At 42.5% G+C, this 22,977-nt stretch overlaps 3 protein-coding genes across 3 annotated transcripts in view; 1 reads left to right on the top strand and 2 right to left on the bottom strand.

Annotated features, from left to right (window-relative positions):
- Positions 1-22,977, top strand: part of LOC120420491 (trithorax group protein osa-like) — a 111,325-nt gene that overhangs the window by 32,242 nt on the left and 56,106 nt on the right. The window lies entirely within an intron of this gene.
- Positions 1,954-6,322, bottom strand: LOC120420506 (zinc finger protein 420-like). Its single transcript, XM_039583559.2, has 3 exons — positions 5,997-6,322; positions 4,556-5,936; positions 1,954-3,414 (listed from the first exon to the last, which is right to left on the bottom strand). Exons 1-3 carry the CDS (start codon positions 6,108-6,110, stop codon positions 2,003-2,005), a joined length of 2,907 nt encoding a protein of 968 aa, XP_039439493.1. The 5' UTR covers positions 6,111-6,322; the 3' UTR covers positions 1,954-2,002.
- LOC120420504 (zinc finger protein 91-like) lies at positions 10,385-18,765 on the bottom strand. Its single transcript, XM_039583557.2, has 7 exons — positions 18,543-18,765; positions 17,724-18,464; positions 16,066-17,661; positions 11,716-13,332; positions 11,040-11,652; positions 10,667-10,846; positions 10,385-10,610 (listed from the first exon to the last, which is right to left on the bottom strand). The coding sequence occupies exons 1-7, from the start codon at positions 18,693-18,695 to the stop codon at positions 10,432-10,434; spliced, it is 5,079 nt and encodes a 1,692-aa protein (XP_039439491.1). The 5' UTR covers positions 18,696-18,765; the 3' UTR covers positions 10,385-10,431.

Consider the following 22,977-nt stretch of genomic DNA (forward strand, 5'->3'; position numbering starts at 1 on the left):
CACGTTCTGAAATGCCGCGCGGCGTGTACCTTTGAAAGAAACGTACAATACCAGTATTGTAATGTTGGTGTTAAAATCCTTCGCTCGATTCTTCGATTTTTTTTTATTTGGGAAAAACATCGTGATTCGATTACGGAATAAAATTTTGGCATAGAATCTGAATAATCGAGTACGAACTGTGTGTAATTTTTTCAACCCTCTAGATTTCTTTTTTTTCTGAATTTTAGAATTTTTATTTTCTTAGTTTTTAGATTTCTGAATTCTTATTTTTAAATTTCCAAGTTATAACATTTTGAATGTATGTATTTTTGAATTTTTAAATACAGTCCAGACTCGATTATCCGAAGGCCTCGGAAAAATTTCACTTCGGGTAATCGAATCACCACAAAAAAAATATTTTTTTCGTTGTCCAATTTTTGATTGGCGAGTTTAAGTATTACCCATAAATTACCCAAAAATGATTTAGAATTTATAAATTCAAGATGGCGGTGCTGATACATTGAAAAAAAATCATTTTTTAATTTAAAAGGCAATCAAATATTCAAATTTCACTAAAATGGGGTCGCAGTACTCAAATTTGATGTTAAAAGTAAAAATATAAAAAATCTGAAAAAAATACATTTTTTGCCATGATTTCGACGCCAACATTTCAAAAAGTATCATGTACAAACCATGCGTTTTGAGAAAAACGCATTTGAAAGTTGAGCATCCATTTTCAATTCCCATTTTAATATAAAAGCAAAATAAGATGTTCTAATGATAACAAACGATGAAAAACGTTGCTTTTATTGATACTTGATCATCCAAATTCAATAAAACATTATTTCCGTAATTTTATTTGAGAAAAACAAACATAACTTCTTTTGAAATCACCAACGTCTATATCACCCTGCTGTCATTGAGGGGGACGCTTTGTTATGATTCGTTTTTCTTCGCCGAATGTACATGGCGCTTTGTTCATGTTGCTTTTTTTTGTCACGAGGTTTATGTAGTCTTTTGTTTGACAGGTTGACAGGGCTATATAAACAGGGACTGCTGATGGCAGAGATTTTGTTTATGTTACTTTATTTAAAATCATTATTAAACAGACTTTACTGAAGTAACTTTTGCTCATTTTTGGTGGAGAGGTAGCTTATTAGGAGTACTTTCAGAATATGCAATAACCCAGAAAGTGTCAAAATGTACATGATGCCTTTTGAAATGTTACCGTCGAATTATATTTTTTAATTGTACACACTTCGATTTTTTATCGAATTCGTTCATGATTACTGTTTATTAAATGATTATGGTTATGGCTTCTTACTCTGTTTTACTTCATTCTGAGCCAAACATTTTCGGTATTTTAAGATTCTACATTTTTAGATTCGGCCTCATGAATAATTCTAGATTTTCAATATTAAAAAAAATAGGCTGAAAAAATTAAAGAATTGCACAATACTCAAAATTCAAAACCTGAAAATTTAAAAATATTCAATTCTAGCACGAAATAAAACGAAAATTTTAAAACTCAAAGCATCCCAAATTTGCCAAGTTAACTGGGCAAGCAAGCTGGCAGTGCTGCCAGGAGAACTTTATGAAAAAAAGTTGAAATTTTGAAGTGCGTTGTCATAAATAAAAATCGTCAGAGCGAACCAATCATTTCGCACTCTTGGGTGAAGTTGTTCCCTGAAACACGAGCTATATTATCTTGCAGTTTTTGAAAAATTTAAAAATCGGGGTACGGATTCAATCCCATTTCAACTTTCAAGTCAATGTCAAAGCAAAGTCGACTTTTATAATTAAACTCAAAACCCGATGGTTTGACACCAACTGTTGTCAAACGAACAAGGTCACTTTTTAGTTTGACACCCCTTTTACACGGAGTTCACACACACTATTAAACGTTTGTTTTGATAGTGTGCGTGAGTGTATTTACCTACATGTTTGGAGGAAATTTCACACTGAATGATACAATTTTGCCACTTATTAGATGTATTTTATTTCATATTACAACAAACTTCCCCTACTTCTCGTCCTTCCCTATTTTACCAACAATCCTTCCCGCACTTCCACAAACCCGCTGATGCTCCCTAAATTCCGTCAACCGATCGTAATCGGCCCCACACTGGTCACACCCGTACAACTTCCGGCCGGTGTGCTTCCTCGCGTGCAACCTCAAGTCCCGATCGCGCACAAACGACTCCGAGCAAACGTCGCACTTAAACGGCGTGATCCCGAGGTGCACCATCTGTTCGTGCCTTTGGCGATCTCCGGCGTGTTTGTAGCGCTTTTCGCAGCCGTCCTGCCGGCACGGGTACAGCTTCTCGGCGGAGTGTACGTTTTTGAGGTGGGTCTTCAACAGCTGGAGCACGTTGAACCGGCTGCCGCACTGCTCACACTTGAAGGCTCGTTTTTGCTCGTGCTTTGACTGCATGTGGTGGACCAGGATGTGCTTCTTGACCAGCAGACCGCAAATGGTGCAGATCACTTTGGGCGTTGGGGCAACGGGCTTGGGTTTGTCGTTTGGGGGTTGGACTATTTCTATGGCGTGATCCGTCTGCATGTGTTGTTTGAACCGAAATTTTCCTATTATGCGTTTGGAGCACACTTCGCAGACAAACTCGGCCCGCTTCGGACAGATTGCTTCGTGGGCTGCGAGTTCAGCGCGCAGGTGAAGATTTTTGCAGTATTTGCAGTAGAGCGCTTTTCTGCCATTTTTGTGGTTCAAGAAGGACAGTTCGGTGGGACACTTTTTGAAGCAGGCTTCACATTTGAAGGACTCTTCGTCGCAATAATGTGCCTCGTTCCGTTGGCGCTGTACTTCGTGGGCGCTGGCCACATGTTTGACGATCTCGTCGTACGAAGAATGCTCAAATTCGCAACGCGAAACACAGCAGTAAAAGGTCGATGGGTTCACTCGCCGGATGGTCAAAGTTTTGCCCTGGGCGTTCTTATGGGCTACGCCCGCAACGTGGATCTTGATGTTCGCCATAATTGTGGTCTTGAACACGCAACCCAACACGAGACAGCGGTAGAGGTGACCGCTCTGGTACTTTCTCAAGTGAACCTGCAACTTTTGGTTCAAGGGGAAAGCCTTCCCACAGGACTGACAAGGGAACTGTTGGCCTATCCGGAGCTCATCCGGTGGGTGCATCACTCGGCGATGGTCTTCAAGTTGTTCGGCAGACTCGAACGTCTCCTCGCAACCGCAGCAGCAAATCGCCGCCTCGTACTGATCCTGGTCAGCCTCGTTGGCCGCTTCGGGTCCGGTTACGTGCTCGCTATACTTGTGCACCTTGTACGGGGCCACCTCCCAGAACGTCCGTTCGCATGGCCGACAGTAGTAGTGGGTCCGGAGTGAACTCCGTTGGCGGTGCCGCGACAACGGCAGCCGCGCTTCGAACGGCCTGTTGCACGTTTCGCACTGAAAGGGAGCTAAAAAGACAACAAAAATTGAAGATGGGTCATTCCAGGTCAACTGAGTACACTTTTGGACTCGACCTTCACCGATTTGGACCAAACTTGGAGGGAACGTTCATCTATCGATAGTTAACAGAAATCTCAAGTTTGGTGCTGATTGGACCATCCCTCTATTTTTGGCACCGCCCTCTTTTTTACGATTTTCTAAAAAACTCGTTTTTCTTTTAATCATAACATTGCAACTATATGAGCAAAATACTCTCTACAGGTTGCATTTTATAGGAAATTGCTCAAGGAATTTGATAAAAAAAAAATTTTAACCCTTAAATGCCCGCTTATATTATATTTTAACGTTTTAAGTATTAAAATTGAGTTTTGACCAATTCCTTATATTTTTATTTGTTTCATTTTATCACCATCGTCTTCCCCGGACAATTTTACATAATAATCAATGTAGACCTCAAATTAAAATAATCTATTGGCGAGATACAGCGATTTTTCAGAAAAAAGTTTGATTTTGCGCAGCACTCGGAAGTACATGATGTACTTTTCAACAAAAAGGAATGAATTCTGCATAGTTCGGTTTTTATATGTGAGAAACTTATTTCGGATTTGAATTCATAGGACAGAGTGCAGCGCAAAATCAAACTTTTTTCAGTAAAATCGCTGTATCTCGCCAATAGTTTATTTTAGTTTGAGGTCTACATTGATTATTATGTAAAATTGTCCGGGGAACACGATGGCGATATAATAATACAAATAAAAATGTAAGTAATTGGTCAAAACTGAATTTTAATACTTAAAACGTTAAAATATAATATTAGTGGGCGTTCAAGGATTAAAATTTTATTTTTATCGAATTCCTTGGACATTTTTTTATAAAATGCAATCTGTAGAAAGTCTTTTGCTTATATAGTTGCAAAGTTATGATTAAAAGATAAAGATGTTTTTAAGAAAATCGTAAAAAAGGGGGCGGTGCCAAAAATAGAGGGATGGTCCAATCAGCACCAAACTTGAGATTTCTGTTAACTATCGATAGATGAACGTTCCCTCCAAGTTTGATCCAAATCGGTGAAGGTCGAGTCCAGAAGTGTACTCAGTTGACCTGGAATGACCCAGATATAAAAAGTTACGCCGTTTTCTACAAAGACCTTACCCTTAACCACGTCGTGCATCAACTCCCGATGGGCTTTCAGCTCGTTAACATCCATAAACAGCTCCCCGCACCAGCAGCACCGCTCGTGCAGCCGTTTCAGCGTAAACCCGTTCTCATCCAGCGGCTTATCGACGACGAAGTACTTGCCCAAGTGTTTAATGTCGATCGGCGCCGGATATCCGTGCTGCTTCTCTTCGTTAATGTGTTCAATGTGCCGCAACGCGCACTCATGCGATCTCGTAGCAAACGGACAGACCGGATGGGAACACTTGTACAGCGGACAGGGCTCGCCGTAGTGGCCCTTCAGACTGTCTGCATCCTGGAAGGTGGCTCTACAAATGGGACAGCTGAACGGACTCGGCATAGGCTCAAGCGGTATAGGGTAATGAGCTTCTTGGAAGTGTGTCTGCAGATCCTTAACGACACCGTGCTGAGAGCAACCCGCAAAGCAGCACTTGTACTCGATAATAGTTTCGATCGAAATGATGGCGGCGGGTCTCTTAATCGGTGCCTTCTTATCCTTAGCATTTTTTTTAGTCACGATCGAAATAAGTTTCAGTTTTCTAGGCTTCTTCGGACTTCGGACTTTCTTCGGAACGGAAGGGGCCTCAATTTTCTCCGGTAGCTTTTCAACTTCCACGAGCATTTCGTCGTTCATCAAATCCCCGATATCGTTGTCCACAACCTCGTCGTAATCAGCGATACCGTCGAAAAGGTCCATCAAGTCAACCTCGTCCACCCTACGCTGCTCCTCGACCTTTTGTGCAAGTTCATCGTAGTTTCGAAACTTGAGTCGACATCCGCTACAAGCCCGCTTCAGCTGTCCAGAACGAACCCTCGCCGAACAAACGGAACACGTGACGACCGTCGTCCCATCCACCATGCTCAGCACACCCTCGCTAGATACCTCCACCACCAGCCTCCTCGGACAATCCACCCTGAACTGCATCTTCTGCCAAGGATGCAACCATTGATCGCGAAAGTACATTATCGACTCCAACGCATCCTTCTTAAACCCGTAACCCTCGTTCAAATCCTTCAAGCATTCCCCACAAATGTACGGTGGCAACCGGTCCCCCTTCGCAACCCTCAGATTCACCACGTACTCGACCATCGACGCGATCTGAACTCGCCGACCCTCGCAAAAGTCGAACATCGACACCAGCGCGTCCCCTTTGGCGCAAACCCTGCACGCCCGATAGTGCTCCTCCGCCCCCTTGTCACACTTCCGGATCAATCTAACCGACCGGGACTGCTTCCACACCCGGAAAGCCCGCTCCAAACGCACCAGACACTGGTCGCACACCAGCTCCGGCAGTCGGCAGGACTCCCGGTCGACGACGTTGTCGTGCTCGAGCAGCAGCTGGTTGGCCCGAACGTTCTGTAAGGTGGGATTTGTGACATCGTCGGCAGCTCGACACGTTTCGGTGCGGGAACTTACCACGAAGATGTCGATCATTTCCCGGATCGTTTTGCGTGCGGTGCTCGTCACACAGGCCACCGATATCAGCTCGTCCACTTCCGACGCTCGGCACACCAAGCAGCACGGGTCCATCGTTGCAAAGTTCGGAATTATCACTCATTTAGGACGAGCTTCGCGTTTACCAAAAACATTTCAACTTTTGTTTTGAGATGGTATACCTTGCTCCATCTGTCAAACCGAGCAGTGTTGCCGGTTTGATTGGTTGCGCCGGCCGATGTCGGTTTCAGTGTCGGTCCGACATTCACTATGGAATGTCGGATCTACATGTTTTGTCGACTTGGTGGAGCAGCTCGATGTCGATTATTGCCATTATCAGAATGAAAAAATCGGAAATAGAGCTTTATGACGTTTCGCGTACGCACACTAGCGCACCATTTGATTTTGCTGGTCGGACAAAATTTAACCTCACTTTTTTTCGTGTACGTACACACAATACATGCGCACGTAAATAACACTATTGGCAAATTGGAAAAAAATAAGACAGAAAATTAGAAAGTTTTGGAATTGAGTGTTGCGTTGGTTGGAAGGAATTTCTTTCAATAGCGCAGACAATCAGATAAAGAGTAAAACTGAAGTTTCGAAAAAACAAAACCCAAAATCTAATCAAATTCAAACGTCAAACGTTAATTCAAACAACAAATCAACATCCACACTCCAGAATGTGATCCTTCAGCTCGCTTTGCTTATCGAAGCTCGCCTCACACGTGGCACAAGGATACAGCCTCAGTCCGGTGTGCTTCCGTTCGTGCAGGCGCAGATCGCGCTCACGCACAAACTTTTCCGGACACAGCTGGCACGCAAACGGCAGCTTGCCCAGGTGTTTCTGGTTTTCGTGACGTACCCGATCCCCCGGCGCCCGATAGCGATTCGAGCACCCGTAACGACACTGGTACTGCTTCTCCCCAGTGTGTATCAGCTGATGCCTGTCGAAAATCGCTTTGTAGTTGAAGCTCAACGGACACTGCTCGCACTTCCACAGCCGCTTGTTCTCGTGCGCCGCCAGATGGGCCCACATTCCGGATTGGGACAGACTTTTGCCACACACCGGACACACCTGCAACACCGACCCCTGTTGATGCTTGAGGAGGTTGTGCAGTTCCAAGGTCCGCTGATTTGCAAACTCCATGCCGCATAGATCGCACATGGTTACGGAAGCCTTGTTGCACTCGACCAAGTGCGCTTCCAACTCGGTCAAGCCAAATTGTTTCTGGCAATTTTTGCAGTGCCGCATCAGGTGGCTTCGATGGTACAGCAGTTTCGCCGCAGTTTTGAACCCCCTGTAACACACGGGGCATTTGTGCGGATGATCTTTGTACTTTTGCACCGAAACGGCGATCTTATCTTCATGATCGCGCTTTGCATGCTCGATCACCTCGTCCTCGGAAGCTTGCTGCACTCCACAGACGCAGCACGCAATCTTGACTGTTCGCTTGGGTTGAGCTTGACTTTTGGCTGTTCGCTGATACTTTTTACGTCCACTTGAGTCGAAATGGGTCTTCCCACCTACATGTTTGACAATTGCAACACGAGACATGCTTTCAAAGGTGCAATCACCTTTCTGCAATTTCAGATAAATTGATTATAAAAACGTTCATAAATGTTCCAATCATTCAGCTTACCTTGCACTTGTAGACTGCCTTTTCCTCGTACTGTTCGATGTGCTCCTCCAACTTTCGCACACTTCGAAAACGTCGGTGACAATGCTCGCATGTTCTTCTTCTAAGCAGTTTGGGAACTTGTTTCACCCCCAGGTGATCTCGCTTCCGGTGATCTGCAAGTTCCTGCTCCGTTTCAAACTGCTTGTCACAGCCACAGCAAATCTGATAGGCACTGGTGGTCTGCTCGAATCGATCATCTGCGATCGCGTCTTCCTTGGCATGTGCGTCCACGTTGTGATGATCGACGAGCCGGAAGTCCCAAATGAACGCCTTGCACGGCCGACAGTAGTAGTAGCGCTTCTCTTTGTGTTCGTTGTTGTGTCGAACGAGAACGAGCTGTTTCGAGAATCCTTTGTTGCAAGCTTGACACCGGAAGGGAAGCGAGTCTGAAAAAGTTCAATAAAATGATTATATTATCTAAACATTTTAGTGGGATTTCAAAACTATCACCTTTGACTGAGTGATCGTCCGCCACGTGTTTCCGCAGTTCGTCTTGCGTATCGAAAAACAGAGTACAATTGCAGCACGCCGCTGCGATGCACTTCAGAACGTCGAGTCGATCACCGATCGTTTCAACGACGACGAAATGCTTCAAATCCGGAGCGCTCATGTTGGCCCTTCGGGCGGACTTCATGCCGACTCGGATGGGCTTGATGTGCTGCTTGGCTGTACAGTGCGAAACGATCGTTCGCTTGCGATTGGACTCGTACGTACAGTCGTCGATTCGGCACACGTATTTGGGACGATCGCGTCGCCTCTCCACGTGTAGCTCGTAGTCGGACCGGTACTTGAAGGACCGGGCGCAATACCGACACATGTTGGGCTCTTCCGGTTCGGGTTTGTGGGTTGCGTCGAGATGTTTATCCAGCAGTTCCTTTGACGAACGCATCACGTTGCAGCCTTTGACGCAGCATTCGTAACGAACTTCGTTCTCGATCGCATACCTTCCCTCTGCCTCCGTTTCGTTTTGCTCCGAAGTGTGCTTCAATATCTTATGTTGTTTGTATATGGCTCGAGAAAATAGAAGAACTTTGCACGCCGTGCAATAGAAGTAAATCTTTGTCATCATTCGTCGCTTATGCATCTCCAGGTGGAAAGCGGTTTCAAAGCTAAAGTGGCAAAACTGGCAAATATGCGGCTCCTGTTGATCTTCTTGCTTGGGATGATCTCGTTTCATGTGCTCGTGGTATTCGTCCTCTGTGAGGAAAAACTCCATGCATCCACAGCAAACAGGACCTTTACGTCGCACTTCCAAGAAGGGACCATCCGACGAGACAAGGACAACGTCAAACAGTTTTTCGATAGCTTGTCTCTCGCAAATCCGGTTCTTTGGAGTGGGTTTCGGTTTCTTGGGATTGTCCTTGTTCGTTCTACGTATTTTCCTTGCGGGAACCGATTCCGATTCGCTTTCATCACTGCTGAAACTTTCAATGATGTCGTATTTTATCTCAATATCACTAACATCTCCAGCCGCGTCATCATAGTAATCGTTTTCACCTAGTGAAGATTCCTCCTCTTCGGCTACCATCGTTTCCGGTTTAAAATCTTTTATTTCCAGCTGACACCCACCACATTTCTCCGCCAACAGACTGGTTTCAACTTCCAGACAGCAGACGGAGCAAAGTTTCGTTGTACAACCCGGTTTTACTACTATTTCAGCGAACAGATCGACTACCAAAAGCGCTGGACTACCGTCTTCAAAGTCCATTTTCTGCCAGGGCTTAAGCAAGCAAGTGATCACCTCACAATCTGACTTTAACAGTTTCGATTTGAACTCGTAGGCTTCGTCCAAATCGTCCAGACAGGATCGACAAACGTACAACGCGAAATCGATCCCGTCCTGAAGCTCAACGGCGGTCATAAAGTGATACATACAACTTATAGTAACATCCCACGTTGTACATACCGAACGCGCTGAAATAAGCTGCGACGCATCGGTCGTGCGACAAATGCAGCAACGACTGCGATTTTCCTTCATTTTAAGACCCAAAATGGCTTCACAGCAAGCGATCCACGTCGAATAGGCCTGATCCAGTCGACCAAGACAGCCATCGCACAGCGTCGCATCGAGCTCGACAGAACTTCGCACTGGGAGCTAAAAGTCGACAAAGAGAGCGGGGTTCGACACATTTCCAATGCGGGGAAAGGGATTTCTCGCTCGCCAACTCACCGTTCCAATGTGGGTAGAAACAAGCGCTTGAATCATCTCCTGTGCGGTTTTACGGCGCGTTGCCACCTGGCAGGACACCGGAACCAGCTCGGCCACATCCGTTTCGAGGCAAATGCAGCACCGGGGATCCATTTTTATGCGTTCACTGAGGGGAAATTTTCGCACTCGACTTGAACGAAAAGGTAAACAAACAACCGCAACTGTCACTTTCGATGGAGCAGTGCTGCCAGAATAATCCCGCATTGACAGAGCCAAAGTTAGTCGGACGAAAGTCGAGTCAATTTCTAATAGAATCCAGTTGGCATTGAGCCGGAAAAAACCAAATTGACTTAGCCAACAGTTTGGCAGACAGAAGTCGAGTCACTTTCTAGCAGGACGACTTCATCAAATGGAAAGCATGTTTTCTGTGCAAATTAGCGACAAAAATGGTAGTGCACGGTACAACCGATTGATACACTCTAAATTACCAAATATTATTCTAAAGGGGAAGGAAAATCGGTTCGACAAACAAAAAAGTTTACTCAACTAAATCCCCAAAATTTATTCCTTTCCAAACACCTTCACCTCAAACAATCTCCTCCTCAATGTACTCCTCGTACGCCGAAACGTCCTCGTCGTACCTTGCTTCCCCGCACCGCTCCTGGTGCGCCACAAATTCGCTCTTCCGGTCGTACTCGGCCCGGCACCTCTGGCAGGTGTACAGCTTCCGGCCGGTGTGCAGCCGCATGTGCAGCTGCAGGTCACCTGTAACGAGCCGAAATTAGCAATTGGAAGGAAACCTCGCGAAATTCACAACGTACGATTTCGCACGAACGCTTCCGGACATTCGGCGCACGCGAACGGCTTCAGGTTGAAATGTACCACATTTTCGTGCCGCACGCGGTCAATGTCGTAGCGGTACGTTTTGTCGCAGCCCACAACCGTGCACCGGTACTTCCGCTCGGTGGTGTGGACGCGACGCTCGTGCAGGCTCAGATTAGCTGTGGAGTGGATGAAAATTGGTTACGAACGGGGTCGCTTTTTAGTTTGACACCCCGTTTACACGGAGTTTACACACACTGCCAAACGTTTGTTTTGATAGTAGGCGTGAGCGCGGTGTAAAAAGTGACAGTTCGTCACTTTTTAGTTTGACTTTGTCAAACCAACGGGGTTTTGAACGGGGAAGCTTCTTACTTTTGGTGTTGAACGCTAACGAGCACTGGTTGCACTTCCAGGCACGCTTGTTCTCGTGCGATGCTATGTGATCTGCCAGTATATTTTCAACCACCAGCATTCCGCAAATGCTGCAAACTACTTTCTTCTTAGGTCTTGTGTGTCCGTGGAGTTGGTTGTTATGTTTCACGAATTCGCCATAGGTCGCGAACACTTCTGGACAATGTGGGCACGCCTTCGAGTAGGTTCGCCTGCACTCTTCCAGGTGGGCAGCAAAGTCCGGTGCTGGCGTCTTGTTTTTGCAAATTTCACAGGCCACGAGAATCGCGCCGTTTCGGTGGTTGATCATTTGTTTCTCCTCGTTGAAACCTTTGCAGCACACGGGACACGTGAGTGGTCGATCCCTGCGCTTGGCGCTGAGATGCTCGCGTTCCTTCGCGTGTTCGGCGATACCGTGATCGATGAGCAAATCGTACAACTCGCTGGAAAACGTACAATTCACCACGCAGCAGTAGAACGTTTGCTGGTGCTCCAGATATTTTCGGTAACTTCCCCCCTGGTCCTCGTGCGACGCCGCCGACACGTGCCGTTGAATTATGGACAAAATCTTTGTTTGCAGTCTGCAGTCACCAATCTGAAAATATTTTGCAAGAGTTAGTTAAATTCAACACAAAACTAATTTTGCACCTCGCCATACCTTGCACTTGTAGTACGTCTTACTGCCGTACTTGGCGCAGTGGCTGGTCATCGACTTCAAACTTGACTGCTGCAGGTGGCAGTTGGGACACAGCAGCCGATTTACGATACTGGGCGCCGGATGGGCGAGTGAGCAGTGCAGCGCCAGCTCATCCTGTGTCGCGAACTTTGCATCGCAGCCGCAGCAGGGCAGCAAATCCGACGTGATCGTGTCGTAGAACTCCGTGAGCTCGGACGGGTCTTCGAAGGCGTGGATGTACGTTTTGTGATGCTTCACCTGCAGCTCGTTCAACAGCAGGGTTTTGCAAATACGGCAGTGGTAATATCTACGCTCAGCAGACTCCCTCATGTGGTTCTCCAGGAAGCTCTTTAGCTTGAAGCCTTTGTTGCACGTGGGACAGTGCAAGGGACGAGACGGATCACGGGTCGCGTGCTCCCGTTGCAGATGCTCCTGGAGTTCAGCTTCACTTCCCAGAACCTGACGGCAACCGCAGCAGAACGGTCCTTTGCCTTCGATAATATCTATCATCTCGTCCAGTTGGCCAGCTTTCACTAAATGTTCCGGAATTTTGTCCTTTGGACATTTCCATGCTTTTCGCAGGACGAGACCTTTGCACGACTTGTAGTGCAACTGGACGTTAGGCAAAAACTCGGACTGATACTTGCAAGGTTTATTGACGCATCGGAACATTTTGACGGTATAGCTTCGATCCATGTGAGCCTGAAAATCGTCATCGCTTGAAAAAGTCTCTCTACAGATGTGGCATATATTGGGCTCCAGATCCACCGGTGCAGGAGGATGTGTCGCAAAGTGTGCGAGCAAACTATCTTCAGCTGCAAACTTCCTGAAGCACCTCGAAAAACAGCACTTAAAGTAAACCATATCCCGTTCCAAGAAGCAAATCTCATCATCTGCCTCTTGATCTTTGGGGTCCGCTGGCACCTCGTGAGCTTCCTCCATAAGGTGTTCAAATATTTCCATCTTCTTGCTGGTCTGGAACCGGCAGCCCTCGACTTTACAGTACAGCATCACGTCCTGACTTCCGGCCTGGTGAGCTCTGGCGGAAAGAATCGACTCGAACTTTTTCCCGCACTTGCACGCGCACTTGTATCTACCTTCGTCGATTTCCGTCAGGGAATCGGCATCTCGACAGCCGTACGACGACACCGCAGTGAATTGGCCCTCGAGTTCGCTCATCTTCTCATCCGTCAAATGCCGCTTAAAGTTGTGGCGGGTGAAGCTCTTCGCAAGCACAATCGCATCGCACAGCTTGCAGTAGGTGAACTGACTGCTCTTCGTCTGCAGCCGGTCAGTGTGAAACTTGAGCAACGCTCGCTTCCCGAACACCGTGTAGCAAAGCTTGCAAACCAGCTCCGGGTCAACACCGGGCTCGGGACGCTCCGTGTGTTCGCTCTGCATGTGGCTGGACAGCGCCTGTTCGCTCATGAACATCAAGTTACAGGCGCAGCACAACGGCTTTTTGCGCAGCAGCTTAATGCAGTGCACGTACTTGTTGTCGATGTCCTTCTCGATCCCGAATATGTCTTCCATTTGCAGCGAATTTCCCTTCAAAAATATGCGCAGCTGCTTCATGGGAATGGCCACTTGAGACAGGTCCTGGAAAGGTAGAGTTACGGGTTTGAAATATCTTTTTTGCAATTCCGTCGTGAATCTACATGCTTTTCCTGTCATTCTTGAACGACGAAATAGCCTACTTTTCTGTACCAAAAATAACAGAATCGAATAGCAACACTTTTCAAAATAAATGCTGAAAAGTTCTACTTTTCAGCACTGAAATGGGTGCTGAAAAGTTGAACTTTTTAGCACTTGTTTCGAAAAGTAACACTTTTCAACATTTTTTTTTTTATTTAAACGATTTATTGACAAAATACATGAAAATTTTACTTAAAATTTCACTCAATGGGTGTTTTTCGGAATTGCAAAAAATGTTGTATGGAACTCGTTGCAAAAAGAGGATTTTTTCAGCACTCTTCGTATTTATCCAACTCGGTGAACCTCGTTGGATAAATGTACGACTCGTGCTGAAAAAATCCTCTTTTTGCAACTTGTTGCATAAACTACTATTATGAAAACAAAAAAAAATAGCTTGGAAAAGTCTGTTTAAAGATGTTATTGAGTTATTTTTCTTTAATTTTATTGTGTTAATCAATTCACACTCAAAAAAATTAAACAATTCGATTTTTAACTGATTACAATGAAATTTAAAAAAAATCATTTGCTGCTCATCTACAGAACAAAAAATCGGAAGGGAACATGGCTCTCTTCTCTCGCGCGCACGAAAGATCGGTAAAAGGAATCTCGAAAAATCTTCATCATGATTGCAGGTATAATGTCACACGTCGAAAAATGACCTGTTGTTGACGGGAAATGTGTGTAAACAAAACGAAATGAATAATTCTAAATGGTACAAACAAGGAAATTCACATAAAATCTTTAGCTGTAAAAAGTGACAGTTAACAAGAATCACGCAAAAATTATAAATCTCATACAAATATGTAATTTTGTAGTTGAAAAAACGACTTAATTCACTTTTTCCTGCTAAAACAAACCGAATAAAAAAACAAATGCCAGACGTTTTATTCTGCGAGAATCCGCTTCCTGCTGACATTTCTCGACTGGGATGTTTTGTTTTGACAAGCCCAAAAAGAAAAACCCAGTCTACAACAAACTTAGTTTCAAGCAAGATTCAGGCAAAAAATCGATCGGAATTTTGAACGATTCTGGCAGCACCGCTTCAGTGCGCCTTTTCGCATCCAAAGTTTTCATGCTTAACTCTCAACCTCCCAACCGGGCTTCGATTTAAAAAAAAAAAACGCCAAAAATCCATATTTCAACCAATTTTTGATCTTTAAAAAGCATTGCACAGTGGTCCAGATCGCAAAATTAAGTGGAAAATTGATTTTTCGTAAAATTATGAAGTTTTGGAGCTTTGGTGTCTTCAGAAGAGTTGTTGCATATGGAAAGGGGCAACTTTTGGTTTGGTTGGAAATTAGGGTGGTTCACTATTAGGGTGATTTTAAAAATCTAACTTTTCAGGAATATTTTTGGAAATTTTTTTGTCTTCTAGAAAGTTGTTGGGCTTGCCAATCCAAGCAACTTTGTCGAAGACACCAAAATTTTATCTCGTAATCTACGCCTTCTACGACCAAATTTATAGAAAGCATCTGAGCAAACCTTCAAAAATCAGTTTTTTGTACGTGGTAATTCAGGGTTAAGTTTTAGAGAAAAGTGGTATTCGGGGCACTTTTAGAGTTCTAAAAAACAAAAATTTTCATTTTTTGACAAGTCAATTTGGACTCAAGGGTTAAAAGTTACAGCGATTTTATGGTAAAAAAGATGCAAATTTAAAACTTAAATATCTCGAAAAGGCGCAAGCCAAATTTTAAGCACAAGGTTGCATTTGAAACAGGAGATCCAGCACTACAAACGCTGAAAAAATCTCATGGGTGTTTTTTTTAACTCGAGATATCTTCATTTGAAAAAGTCTAATTTTCAAGGGAAAACCTTATGGGACCACCCTAACGAATTTCGAAAATTGTCCAAATATATGTTTTTCCATGTAATTTTGCCCGCAGAATCTGAATCTGTCATCAGAATTGACCCAAAGTGTCGAAAAATCGATTTTTGGTAATATTTTGGGTTTCCATGTAAAATTTTCATTTAAACCCAAAATATGACCAAAAATCGATTTTTCGACACTTTGGGTCAATTCTGAGGGCAGATTCAGATTCAGCGGGTAAAACTACATGTAAGTAAATCTTTCCCAGTTCCTGAGGGGAACACCCGTGAAGAGTATCGGGGCCGGCATTTACAAAGCGGATTCAGTGGCAGTTTTTCACTCAACTAATGTTAACATGTTTTTAGGTTAATGTTAACATTCCATAGGTCGCCTCCCTAAGGTGTCATGATAAGGTCCAGTTTGTGACGATACACTACCTTCCCTTTACTAAGCAATCGAATCCAGAAGGGAAAAGATCACCAGTTATGTTGGTCCGAGCCGGGATTTGAACCCCGATCTACCGCTTACGAGGCGGAAGCGTTACCACTAGGCTACGTGGCTCGGAAAAACATATATAACATGAAAAAATTAGATAGGCAAAATTTAATGATAGGAGGTGATAGAAGAGGCCAAATGCCACAAAAAAACATAATCTAAACAAAAAAAATGCAAATTAAAATACTAAAAATGAAACGAGAAAAACATAAAACAAGAGAAGTAAAGTTTTTCGTAAAACAAAAGTTGCTCAAAATGACCTTCAGAACACGAGAAAAATAAAAAAAAACGAAAAAAAACTTGAGCAGTAGAGGGTTAACGAAAAAGTGACTCACCTCGACCCGTTCGGCCGCCACCGGCAGCGCCTCGTCGAACAGCATCGACCTCTGCCGGAAGTTCAACTGCTTCGTCTCGCCCTTCGGCTGCTTGCGGTGATCTCCCAGGCTGCAGTGCACGATCATGCTCTGGCGGTGGCGCGACTGGATCTCGCAACCCTCGGCCAGACACGCGTACTCGACGACGTCCTGCATGTGCCCGTCCAGGGTGGCCTGCGACGCGAAGTAACGCCGACAGAAGTTGCACCGGAAGTTCGTGCGCTTCCCCATGAGTCCGGAGAAGGAGATGCGCGAGTGGTAGGTGCACCGTTTTACGGTTACCGGTGCGATTTGCTTCTCGAGTTCCGCCTTTTGCCGGTTCGTCAGGTGCACGCTGAGCTGATGCTTGACGTAGGTCTTTTCGTCCAGCACGATTTTATCGCACGGTATGCAGTAGTTGTACACGTGGCAGTCCTTTTTGTCTATGTGGGCTTTGAAGTTCTTCTTCACCGTGAACGACGTGTGGCAGATGTGGCAAACGAATTTGGAATCCGTTGGCTTTTTGGGGTGGAACGTTTCCAGGTGCTTCAGGAATGCTTCGTTGGAGAGGACGAACCGATTACAGCCACAGCAGAAGGGCGTCTTCCGTCGGACGTACTGATGAATGCCGCTCGGATTGGTCTCGAGTAGTTCGAACACGTCCTCCATCTTCAGGGACCTTTTCTCCAAGTTGGCGCGACACGACGAGATTGCGATCGCATCCTCATCCAGCTGTGGCTTTGACGGATTTTTGCTGGGGAATTGAAGCTTTACCTGGCGTTTGACGCTATCCGGACGAATCCATTCCGTGTCGTAGATGAGGTCGGGCTCCCAGTCAGAGTCTGCGTCCTCGACGCCATCTTCCAGTTCCACCATGAAAGTTTCTTCGTCGAGTTCTTTTGGAGGCTCTTCGACGATGCTCGTCGTTGATTCGGACTTTTGCTTGCTGTGGTCACCGATGACACAGTGCACAATCATAAACTCTCTGTTCTTGGTCACGTAACTGCAGCCCTTTTGCTGACAGGTGAACTGGAAGCTCTCGTACCGATGACCGGACAGGTCTTCCTCCGTGGCGAAGCTCTTTCCACAATCGTCACACGTTGCGTCGCCATCCGGCACCGACTCAACGGATCGGCACTTGCTCGTAACGTTCCTGATGAATTGCTGCTCGATTTCCTTCAACTGCCGATCGGTCAAGTGGTTCATCATTTGATGCCGCACGAAGCTGCGCTCCTCCAGCAGAACGATGTCACAGATTTTACAGTAGTTGTACAACCGACCGCCCAGTTTGTCCCTGTGCGCCAGTAAGAGCTTCTTCGACCCGAACGCGGAGTTGCAAATGCCGCAGACGAATTCCGATCGGATCGTTGGTTTGGGGTGAAATTCACGCAAGTGCTTACGGAAAGCTTCTTGGTTAATCAGAAACCGGTTACAGCCACAGCATAGGAACGATTTGAGGCGCATGGTCTGGTAGGTGGCACCCGGCGGACTCGAAACAATCTGGAAGTGTTCCTCGATCTTCTGGTTTAACTTTGTCAAATTTCGGGAAATGCTTCGGGCATGCACCGCGTTTGGATCCTGCGAAACAAAAATTCAAATTTAAAAATACATTCCACGGAAATAATCCCAAAATCAGTTACCTCTTGATTCCTTTGCATGGTCTTAGCTGAAGACTGTGGCACAACCCGTTTGACCGGTGATTGCTTCTTGTCTGCCATCCGCGGCCGTTTCGCCTGAACCTCGCTCTCTTCATCGTTGCCCGAGTCCACGACCACCAGCAGTTCAACCTTCTCATCTGTTTCACACTCACTGCTTGGCTCCAGGCCATCAAAATCTAGCTTACATCCCTCGCAGTGCGTCGCAATCTGACGAATGGTGCGTTTCAAGCTACAAACCGAACATCGAACCAGCTTGGGCGATTCAAAGATTGGTTTCGCAAACAACTCCACCACCAGATGCGAAGGCTGACCTTCCTGAAACTCCATTTTCTCCCAAGCGTGAACGGTATCGTTCAAAAACGCAACTTCCGCCTGCAGACACTCCCGCTTGAACACCCTCGCCCTCTCCAGCAGCTCCAGACAACCGTCGCAAACGTACGCAGCCAGTCCGTCCCCGGGAACAACCATCACATTCGCAAAATCTTGCAGCATGTCGCCAATCGGCACTTCCTCGCCCATTCCGGGACAATCGAGCGAAAACAGCTCATCGCACTCTTCTGCGTGACAGATCCGACACCGCAAGAATTCATCCTCCTTCCCCGCCTGGCACCGAAAATCGCTCTTTTGGCCCGCCAGACACCGCTGCCACAGCGCGTAAGCCTCGCGGAGTTTCTCCATACACGGGCCGCAAACGTGCTGGGGCAAACGGTCGTGGTCGTAGATCTGAAACGAATTCGAACCGTCAGCTCGAAATGTTCCGATGCGGGAATCACGCTGCTTTGTTTACAAACAAACACATACCTTGACCGCCGTGCAGCTGCTGATCATTTCCGACACGAGCCGGCGCTGCTGGTGGTCCTTCTCGTTCACGAACGTCCTGCCGCCGGTCGCATCCGGTGACCGGCACAGGCGGCAACGGGGGTCCAGCACAAAAAAGTCGAGATCTTGATCCATTTTTAGCGGAAAACTGAAACGCGTATGTTTGGACTTTTCATTTCGCGACCTGTCAAACAAACAGGCTGCAGTGTTGCCAGCTTTGGGATTTTCTTAAAAAAATACGAGGGGTCCGCCAACGGTTAAAAAAGCAAAGGTAATAGGTCTATTCCCGTACCTGCAGAATTGCAGAATTTCTGCAGCTTCTGCAGAATTCTGCAGCCAGCATAAGTCACTTTTTTGCAGCACGTTCCCGTACTTTTCAGCTCGCTCTCTTCATCTCTCTCTTTTGCAGAAGTTCTGCAAGGAGAGAAGCCGCAAAACTTTTGCCTGGGTAGCGCGTTCCAGTACTTTTTCTACAATATTGTACACAGTTGAGTGGATTTACTCAAATTGGGTAATAAAGTTTTTTTTTTAATTATTTCGAAACATTTAAAAAAAGGGGTTGACAAAAATTGTAATTGAAAGAAGTTTACCTCTAGAACAGGGACTTATTTTTTTATGCAAATCAACATTCTAAGATGCTTATGCTTAGGTAGAAATTATACATTAGAAACAATTAAAAACTTTTACATGAGGTAAACAAATAGAAATGAGAATGGCAGAGGTACGTTTAACAAATATAGTTTGAACAATTTGAAGATTTTTTGTATTCAGGATAACATAAATAAATTATGAATGTCACATGGAAGAACAACAGTGATGTAGCAAAATTGAAAATTATTAGAAAGTAAATGAATCATAAACTCAAAAATATGGAAACACATAAATTTAGAAACTCGGAAATTGAGAAATTCATAAATAAAAATATTTAAAAAAACTAATATTTTCTAAGTTGAGAAACTAAAAAAAAATGAATCAGGTATTTGAGAAATTTAAATGCAAATATTTATATAAGAAAAATGAAAAAAATAATCACAAATTCAACGCTTAAAAATTCAAATAATTAAAAATTACGTGATTCAAAATTTTTAATATTAAAAAATGCTTAATTTCAAAAAATCAAAACAAAAAAATTTAAGGTTGAAAAATATAAAAGTTCAGACCTCAAAATTTCAAATCTTTTGAATTCGAAATAAAAAAAAATCAAAAGTTTGAACACCAAAAATTTAAAAAAATTGTAAATAAAAAAATTAAAAACTCAATCATAAAAAATAGAAACAGTTTGTACTCTATTATCCGACGACCTCTTCAAAATTTATAATCTCTAAATCTTCTAAATATGCGTTTCTAACCTAGAATATGACTCCAAAATATGTGTATTTTTTATGATTCAAGATGGCGGCATCTGAGAATTTAAGAATTTAAGAATTTAAGAATTTAAGAATTTAAGAATTTAAGAATTTAAGAATTTAAGAATTTAAGAATTTAAGAATTTAAGAATTTAAGAATTTAAGAATTTAAGAATTTAAGAATTTAAGAATTTAAGAATTTAAGAATTTAAGAATTTAAGAATTTAAGAATTTAAGAATTTAAGAATTTAAGAATTTAAAAATTTAAGAATTTAAGAATTTAAGAATTTAAAAATTTAAGAATTTAAGAATTTAAGAATTTAAGAATTTAAGAATTTAAGAATTTAAGAATTTAAGAATTTAAGAATTTAAGAATTTAAGAATTTAAGAATTTAAGAATTTAAGAATTTAAGAATTTAAGAATTTAAGAATTTAAGAATTTAAGAATTTAAGAATTTAAGAATTTAAGAATTTAAGAATTTAAGAATTTAAGAATTTAAGAATTTAAGAATTTAAGAATTTAAAAATTTAAGAATTTAAGAATTTAAGAATTTAAGAATTTAAGAATTTAAGAATTTAAGAATTTAAGAATTTAAGAATTTAAGAACTTAAGAATTTAAGAATTTAAGAATTTAAGAATTTAAGAATTTAAGAATTTAAGAATTTAAGAATTTAAGAATTTAAGAATTTAAGAATTTAAGAATTTAAGAATTTAAGAATTTAAGAATTTAAGAATTTAAGAATTTAAGAATTTAAGAATTTAAGAATTTAAGAATTTAAGAATTTAAGAATTTAAGAATTTAAGAATTTAAGAATTTAAGAATTTAAGAATTTAAGAATTTAAGAATTTAAGAATTTAAGAATTTAAGAATTTAAGAATTTAAGAATTTAAGAATTTAAGAATTTAAGAATTTAAGAATTTAAGAATTTAAGAATTTAAGAATTTAAGAATTTAAGAATTTAAGAATTTAAGAATTTAAGAATTTAAGAATTTAAGAATTTAAGAATTTAAGAATTTAAGAATTTAAGAATTTAAGAATTTATGAATTTAAGAATTTAAGAATTTAAGAATTGTGGTGTAGAGTATACCGTATAATTTTTAATAAAATTTATATCAATTTTTAATAATATAATATATGATATGTAAACAACGTAACTTATGTTTCAGCAAAAAAAAATATGGTCATCAATTATATTGTTTATATTTATTATTTGTTTGGTATAGTCTAATACCTTTTTTATGATTCCTTCATTGAAAGTTTAACAAAATACATTTAATATTTTGGTTCATATAAGAATACAAATTGGTAGCACCGTCACAGGTACAATTTATTATTTACCAATTAAATTTACCTATGATTTTAACACACATATTTAGTTTGTTCAAAAACAATTGAAATGTGTTTTTTTTTAAGTTTTTAAAAACAATTTGTTTTTATGATACAAAATGTTTGTTGGGTTATTAGCCGTGCTGTAATACTGAATTTACTGATCAACTTGTGATCAGGTTAAAATATTAACACTAAACAAATAATAAATTCGCTATACCATTACATTCACGAACTAAGCTAGAAATGGGTAACATAAAATATCGTACTAAATAAAACCAGACATTAAAAAATACCCCAAAAACCATCAATTCTAAATACACAAACGTCCCTTCAAAAAGACTACTTAAATTTAGTAATAATAATACATCAAATTTATTACAACTACTTAACAATAAAATGCTTGATTTAACCCAACTTGCAAATTTTATGTAAGCGTGTACTCACACCAACTTGCAGTTACTTTTCTACACGAAAGAGAAGAGAGAGCTTGCAGAAAAGTACGGGAACGGTTTTGCTGCAACTTCTACCTCTCTCATTGCAGAAGTTCTGCCTGAGAGAAAAGTTACTTTTGTTGCAGAAAAGTACGGGAACGCTTTGCTGCCAAATTCGTGCAGAATTGCAGAATTCTGCAGTACGGGAATAGACCTAATCATTCCCAGTCACGACGGGCTCGTTGATTTCTAACTAAAAAGATGTGTCTCGTTGACAAATTAAAGAAACCAAAATGGATTCATTTCCGTTAAGGAGCCATTACACTACCGCAAACAAACAAACAAACTCGCACTTTTTCGTGTTTGACAGTTTGCTGCAAACTCGCAAACAGGGCAAAATGTATGCAGGCTGACGTTTGTACGAACAAACCCCGTAAAAAAAATCCGACAATTCGCATAACTAAGTCGGGTCTAGTCGGGTGGTTTCGGCCGTTTCGACCGGGCGACAGACTTCTGTGTAATCTTTACATAAGCGTTTCGGTTGTTGAAATCGGCAGACGAAATCGGTTACAAAAACAACCGATTTTTTACCGATTTAGTCTGTGAATAAAATAAAATCTGACTCAACCCAATTTAATCGGTCTATTCGTTGGGCGACTAAAAATCTTACTCCTGACGCATCCCGACTAAATCGGCTAACAGGTTGGTTGTTTTTGATTACCCGATTTCAAAGGGTGTTTCGTTAGATCGAGAACTGTCAATTTTTTTACGGGGAATCCAGGCAAACAAACGAAACAGGCAAACTGGCAAACCAAAGAGTATTGAAACAAAACACAAACTGTCAAAAAGTGCGAGTTTGTTTGTTTGCCGTAGTGTAATATTTCCATTAGATGTCTAGTAAATGTTCCGAAGAAAAAATCCCAGTTCATGGAATGTCCGAAAACAAATTTAAATTTGAAATGAACAGAAGTCAATCACTGGAAAATCAAATGGTGTTTTTCTTTTCGAAGAAATTGAAGCAAAAAAGGTGGTCATCCAATAAACAACAATAAATTTAACTTGTGCAAACCAGTGTGCAAACAGACAGCCGTTTATTTTGCGTGAAAATTTAAAATTGAAGAATTTTAACTTTTTTAAATCGAAAGCTTGTAATATGAGTATCCACGTAATGTTTCCGCAAATTCCAAATTATCATGATCATTGCTTTGGTATTCCGAGCTCTAGGAGCTCGCGTCCGCATCGGTTCCACTCCGTTCTGCCTTGCGCATGGCCGCCCGTCTGGCGGCGTTCTGCAGCCGGCCCCGTTCCC

This window comes from Culex pipiens, chromosome 2 (assembly GCF_016801865.2).
Source record: "Culex pipiens pallens isolate TS chromosome 2, TS_CPP_V2, whole genome shotgun sequence".
In the NCBI taxonomy this organism is placed as follows: domain Eukaryota; kingdom Metazoa; phylum Arthropoda; class Insecta; order Diptera; family Culicidae; genus Culex; species Culex pipiens.

Bases quoted from the DNA above. Each gene is read 5' to 3' on its own strand.
- LOC120420506 (XM_039583559.2), bottom strand. From the start codon at position 6,110: ATGGACCCGTGCTGCTTGGTGTGCCGAGCGTCGGAAGTGGACGAGCTG. The intron at 5,937-5,996 runs GTAAGTTCCCGC...CCCACCTTACAG, and splicing joins AAATGATCGACATCTTCGTG to AACGTTCGGGCCAACCAGCT. The intron at 3,415-4,555 runs GTAAGGTCTTTG...TTGTCTTTTTAG, and splicing joins GATGCACGACGTGGTTAAGG to CTCCCTTTCAGTGCGAAACG.
- LOC120420504 (XM_039583557.2), bottom strand. From the start codon at position 18,695: ATGGATCAAGATCTCGACTTTTTTGTGCTGGACCCCCGTTGCCGCCTG. The intron at 18,465-18,542 runs GTATGTGTTTGT...AATTCGTTTCAG, and splicing joins GCAGCTGCACGGCGGTCAAG to ATCTACGACCACGACCGTTT. The intron at 17,662-17,723 runs GTAACTGATTTT...TTTGTTTCGCAG, and splicing joins CCATGCAAAGGAATCAAGAG to GATCCAAACGCGGTGCATGC.